Source organism: Nymphalis io, chromosome 5, assembly GCF_905147045.1.
Source record: "Nymphalis io chromosome 5, ilAglIoxx1.1, whole genome shotgun sequence".
Lineage (NCBI taxonomy): Eukaryota > Metazoa > Arthropoda > Insecta > Lepidoptera > Nymphalidae > Nymphalis > Nymphalis io.
The window spans coordinates 5,594,978-5,601,737 of record NC_065892.1 but is presented as its reverse complement, the minus strand read 5'-3'; the positions used below and the strand labels follow the sequence as shown (position 1 = coordinate 5,601,737).

Below are 6,760 nucleotides of genomic sequence, written 5' to 3'. Positions count from 1 at the left end.
CGTCATAAACCTTGAGTACTAAGATGTTGTCTCTTGTGCCTGTAGAAACACTGGCTCACTTGTTTTAAGCTGGAACACAACAATACTAAGTATTGCTGTTTGGCGGAAGTATTCATAATGAGGAGTCTACCTAGACAGGCTTGTACAAAGCCTTACCACCAAGTGACGTATTAGAAGTGGATCGATACAGTAACCTTGTAAATAACTGGCCTATTCTTTCGATATTACATATAAGGATACAATTTCAAAAATTAATATTTAATTTTTTTTTTTTCATTTTTTAAGAATGTTAAGTCGTTATAACATCTAATATACCACTGAATGACCAATGTAAAGAAATCTAAATATTTGGTGTGCAAAGCTATATATGACGGGAGGATGCGCGCGCAGGTCAAACGAGTTGCGTCCGCGCAAGGTTTGTGTTGTGTGTGAATATGCAGTGAGTGAGGACAGCTCAGGCTATACTATGGTGAGCCTATTTTTTTTATTTACTTACAAAAGTGAGGTAGTGCCTTATTTTCTTATTGGCTGAAATTATGATCGTGATAAAAATAGGATGTATATTTTTTTAATCTACAAATTAAATTGTGTGTGGTATTTTTTTATACTACAGTAAATGACTTTAAATGAACATTGAATGTTATCATTAAAAATATATTTTTCATGAGGATATTATAGTAATAAGTATTTAAAAAAAGTAATGCTTTTCAATTTAAATCTTTGTCAAATACTCTATTTAAATATTTAGGATTTTGTAAAAAAAAAATTTGTAGAAGTAAAAGACTAAACAGAAGACGAAACTAATTATTATACTTATATACTAAAAATAAAAAAGAACGGATAAGTAGAAAATAAGGTTTTTAGGCCAAGCTTTTAAGTTTTTCAGAAAAAAAAATATAATTATGCGCATAGGAATTCGTGACTTTAATAATATATTTCTGGCCTTTTACCTGGCCTGTGGTAAACATTCGTATTTGAACCTAGGTCAACGATAATGATGGCGCTCACAGAACATAAATTGCATTAAAATTAATATCAACAATTTGGTAGCACGAATGTAGAGATATTTTTTTTTATTAAAGAAATAAGTATTTATTATCATAATACATTTGTGCTATTAGTAAAAAAAATTAAATATCAGTCAAACCTTATTAGGAGCCTTATTAAGCCTTATGGGGGAGAGCTTTGAGATAGAGTGAAACTATATGATCCCACTGCTGCATTATTCAGGATATTTGGAGCGTACTCCATCACACTGCTTTAGTGAATTGTGAAGAAATATTATTCGACGCATGCATATTTCTTCACGATTTATTTCCATCGCCGTTGGGCTCGAGATGAATTATTATAAACATACTTTAGTGGTGTATCAATAGCGTAAATAGCTCAATGGTTTAACTCATAAACCTGTTCGGTCCGTAAACACCACTTCCTTTAAACTCACTGTGCAATGTTCGTGTTGCTTCGCGACTGTGTAAAGAAAATGTCAATATATGAAAAGTATATTCAATTATGTACATTTGTTGCATCGAGTCGCATTAAACTGATCTGCCAACTGTGAGTTAAGATGGTTTGTTTCGCTTGATATCTGTTTTTTTCTACGAATTAATTGACTTAACTTCAGCTTATACGATCAGTTTTAATAACTACGGAAAATACTCGTTCATAAAGGTGCATACGATAAAATTGAAGCTGAATCAAGGGAAGGATCAACGATTTGCGAGGCACAGAAGTTTACTGTTACTAAGAATTTTTTGACGGAAAATTAATGAATTTAGTCAATGAGCCCGTGGGATACGATCTGGTGACCTCATTTTACCTGTCACCGAGAAGCTAATATCTAAACAAAAAAAATATATTTGCATATACATTTATATACAAGGTAGTCAAATTTTTATGTGGTCAATTAAAAAAAAACGAGATATATTTTTAAATAATAAATGCTTAAACAACTATTGTAATAAAATCATTATCGCGCCAAGCGATCTATTCGTACTCAGTCGGCCTACTGTATAATGGTAATACATTCGACGGCACGTCTTGTGTTCTTTCAAACATACCACCGTGATATGTTATAGTAATTAGGAAATAATCAGTGATGAGTAAGGGACAGCACCTTAGGATGCACGAAAGCCTTGAATTTTAGCTGATGGTTAGGGGTTCAAACCAGACAACCCTCACTGAATTTACATATACTTAATTGGTTTTCATAATGCATCTAACGCTGTGTGGTAAAAGAGAACATCGCGAGGAAACCTGAATGAGTCGGGTGTATGACCACATGTGTATGAAGATATGAAGATTATTCTCCTCAAAAGTAGAGTAAGCCTTATTAGCCCAGCATTAGGAAATTTAGTGGCTGTTAATATAATTTCCAAACTTATGTTAATGCTTGTATGTAGGTGGGTTCCTTTATACGCGAAATATTTGAAGTAGCGTTGAAACTCTTTCATTGATCGAAATTTATTCACGAAACTCACAGATGTCATCTTACAACTCCAATCAATGTTATATTCAGTGTTACCTCACAACAATGCGTCAATACCTTTACGAAACATCGCGAGATTATTTTAAGTAAATTCTTGTTTTGCCAGAACTATTGTCGGATTAAATATGTTTTGCTTAATATTTTTTTGATAATATGTTTTATGGTGGTTACTAAGGAATAATTTGAAATGAACTAAAACAGTTCACTATGTTATTTCAAACTGTATCCATATCCAAGAATATATGGAGTAAGCTTACTTATAAAAATTGCTTTCGTATATGTGATTCTAAATTTATTATATGTACAAAAAATGTGCTGTGTGAAAGAAAGAGACAAAAAAATTAATATAATTTTGACAGGGCAGTGTTGGTCGGTACGTTAAATTGTTAAAAACGATTTTCATGATTTATTATTAATTATCAATACTCTGGTCAATTATACTTATTAATAGGAATAATGTGAATACATATTTTCAAACGTCACCCTAGAGTATTTTCTAAACAAATATGAAAAAAAGGACACTGTTTACTAATAAAAAATCATATATTATTATATTTTTATGAGATACAATTCCTACTATAATGGTTAATAATATAATACGTAAGTAAATATGATAAATATGAATATATTAATTTTCACTGTCGGTACAAAAGTGGAATAACACCTGAAATTACACTTTAATTATAATTTATTTCATAAATCCCTTGAGGCTTTTTTAAAAATGGAAAGACCTCAAAATATCTCTTATTATGTAACGTAAGCCTAAAATGAATTAAGTAATTACATTTTGAATGTCTGGACAGCTAAATTGGTATAAAGCTTGTACACATTAAAAGTTATCCGACTTAACGATACGGTAATGCGCGAACAGAAATACAAGTGTTAAAGTCGTTTGACAATTTAACGATAGTTGTTATGTCGTCATAATAACTTTTTTAAGTATTAACAAAATACTATTATTAATAAAATCTGTATAACTCGATAACCATTAATTATAGTGGATAATATTTTCTATAAAAAGATTTTATTAAAATAAAAACAAACAAATATAATATTGAGCATTCATTGTTTTTAATAAAAATACTGATTCGTTAAATCTTTAAAATATGCATTACCGTATTTTTGGTATTTTTTACTGTGTTTTTTATTAGGAAATATATAGTTACCTTTCCTTAGAACCTGCCACTGTAAAAATTATGAGTATAGATCACATTTTGTCCCGTCAATGGAATCTTAGCAAAAATCTCAGCAATATTTTACACTGACTTATTCAATCTTATAACCCGAACACAATACTGGGTGCAATATTGATCTTTGGCGGTAGAATAATTAATAAATGAAACCTTCCCAAATCCTATACTACTGTCCTTACACAAAACCCTAACATGGGTGAAGTTCTACTCGTAATACAATCTATACTATTACTATAAATGTGAAAACAACTCTGTCTGTTTGTCTGTTACGCTTTCACGGATAAGCTAAACCGATTTTGATGAAATTTGGTATAAAGAAAGCTTGAACCTAGAGGAACGACATAGGCTTTTTAATACCTGATCCTCCACTAGCCTTCAAGTGAAGTCGCGGATGAAAACTAGTCTAATAAAATAACTAGCTACTAAAATTATATACTAATTAGAAAAACTACTACTGGTGATATATTGATGTTATAAAAAATGTTGTACCGGAGTTATTGCGGTGAGTGAAGGTTTAAGAGATCACTGGGATGCGTGACGTAATAAAGGCCGTTGTGAAAAGGTTACAGCGATGTCGAGTTGTCGACTCACGGAGTAAACAATTTCGTTCTTCATTTATCGAAATTTCTCTTCAAATTGCTTTTACAATATTTTTATTTCATTGTTTTGTATTTCAATTTTTAATGTTAATAAGTTAAATATTATAAAAGTTTTCATTATTTATTTGATTTTAAAAATTGTATAATATCTTGTTTTCAAGCAGTTTTTATTGAAGTTTCTGGTTACTGTTAAATAGAATAACCTAAGCATAAAATTTAAGTCTGAAAATTATTAATTGTGTTATTGTTGTTATAATTATTTTAAATAAAACTATATGTATATTTGCTTTTTCTGAAATATTCAACTTTCAAATTTCGGGCTTTAAATGCACTAATGTGTTTGTAATAACCCGATGGTTAAAATACAATAACCTAGTCAATTCGAAGATTTCATCAACATCAACTTTGATATTGAAATATCATCAATTATTATTAGTTTCATTTACTGCTAAGCTATGACAATAAATTGTATTGTATTGTAGCACATATTTTACTATGAAATGAATACTGACAGTCAGTGAACAAAGTAACAGTTATGTCTAAAATGTCAATTATGTGAGTTGACCTTTCTAAGTAAGCCTTCAACTAACAACAGTGTTGCGTCTTCCAGATTCTGTCACATAAAACACTTTAACAGATTACGCGTAACTGAGCACTATAATGCGTTTAGAATCTTTGTTTACAACTTCTGAAATTCAGAATTTGTGATCAGTGTAAAAATATTTATTAAAAATACGAAAATAATTTTTTCTTCATTTTGACGTTAAATATTTTTTCTTTAACAAATATACGTACGATACTTTATTATATAGATTATTATGTTATTATAAATAAAATAAATATGATTCCAAATTATACGATAGCAATTTAGTGCAAGTATCCACATATGTATAGTATATATCACCTGGTGGTAGGATGCTAACATCCGCCTGGCTTGTTACCACCGTACGCATGGTGAAAAACTCGTGAAGTGGCTTGCAGCCGCGTTTCGAGGTCAGCCAGCGTACAGCCAGAGCCCGAGCGAGTATTGCCGCGATGGGTGTTGGTCCGGTTGGAGACGGCTGTTGAACCAATGCCGGGGGAAACTGTATTGACCTGCCGGCCAGGGAGACCCGAAGAAACGGCTGTTCCGCTGGCCGCCCGTGGCATAGTACAGGGGCCCGAGCGTGCCTAACCAGCTCGTGAGGCTGCCCCACCAGGCCACGCATAATCTCGGGGTGGACCGTCGTGCCGGTTGGTGACCGGTAGGTGGGGTCCCGACGGCCACTTCCGGGGGGGTTCGGGGGCCCTTCCGTCCGGCGGGTCAGTGTATTTTTCCTTTTGGCAACCACTTGGGGAAACACGCCTCCACACTTTGCCCATCCCTATCGTGGCAATACATCGCTCGCTTCACGTCTCTTTTCCATTTAATTTCTCCCAAATGGCGCAACAAAAAAAGAAATAACGGTCGTACAGCGGTGCTCACCCCCACCATACCCTCGCTGTTTGAGGTCGAGTTCTCTAACATCCGAGGACTCCACACTAACCTCAACGCTGTCCACCACCATCTCGAGACAGCACGGCCAGCAATGTTGTTTCTCACGGAGACACAAATACTCCGTCCTGCCGATACCAGCTACCTTAATTATCCCGGCTACACGCTTGAAGAATCCTTCAAAGCGAAAGCCGGAGTATGCTTGTTCGTCAGGACGGATGTTTGCTGTCACCGACTGCGCTGCTTGGAGGACCCCTCCTTCTCCATGTTGGTGGTACGTGTGGACCTGGTTCGTCAGAGCCGAGTCTACGTGTGCCTCTACAGATCCCACAATGGTGACTTGGAGACAAGCCGACTATTTGACCATCTTAGTCGGGTGGCAGATGCTGCGCAAGAGCAATTTCCTAACGCGGAATTGGTGTTTTTGGGGGACTTTAATGCTCACCACGAATCCTGGTTGAAATCCCTCAAAACTGACCATGCTGGAAGGACTGCTCATGCTTTTGCTCTCACACATGACTTGACCCAACTGGTTGATCAGCCCACCAGGATCCCAGACATTGATGGGCAAGCACCTTCTCTACTGGACCTTCTGCTGACTTCTCACCCGGTGGAATATCAGGTTGTGGTTCAGGCTCCTCTTGGCTCTTCGGATCACAGCCTTATTTCTACCAGAGTGCCACAGGCCAAGCTGCCGCCACTAGCGGTATGCAAACGTCGCGTTTGGCACTATAAGTCGGCGGATTGGGACGGTATGCGCGATTACTATGCGTCGGTCCCTTGGAAGGAACGTTGCTTCAGTGGGAATGACCCGACAGCTAGTGCCGCTGCTGTTGCTGGCGAGATCATGCTGGGAATGGAATACTACATTCCTAGCTCAGATCTCGTCAGTAGAAGTACGCGTAACCGTTGGTTCACTCGTGAATGTGCCGATGCTGTATCAGCTAAGCAGGCGGCATATCGCAAGTGGATCAACGGCTGCATTAGCGGGGCATCTAACATTGAC

At 35.7% G+C, this 6,760-nt stretch overlaps 1 protein-coding gene across 1 annotated transcript in view; it reads left to right on the top strand.

The window, feature by feature from the left end:
- The first annotated feature begins 409 nt into the window (after positions 1–409).
- Positions 410–6,760, top strand: part of LOC126768483 (uncharacterized) — a 28,703-nt gene continuing 22,352 nt past the window's right edge. The window contains exon 1 of the mRNA XM_050486623.1: positions 410–469. Coding sequence (XP_050342580.1) covers positions 467–469 — 3 coding nt within the window. The 5' untranslated portion in view covers positions 410–466. The remainder of the gene's footprint in view (positions 470–6,760) is intronic.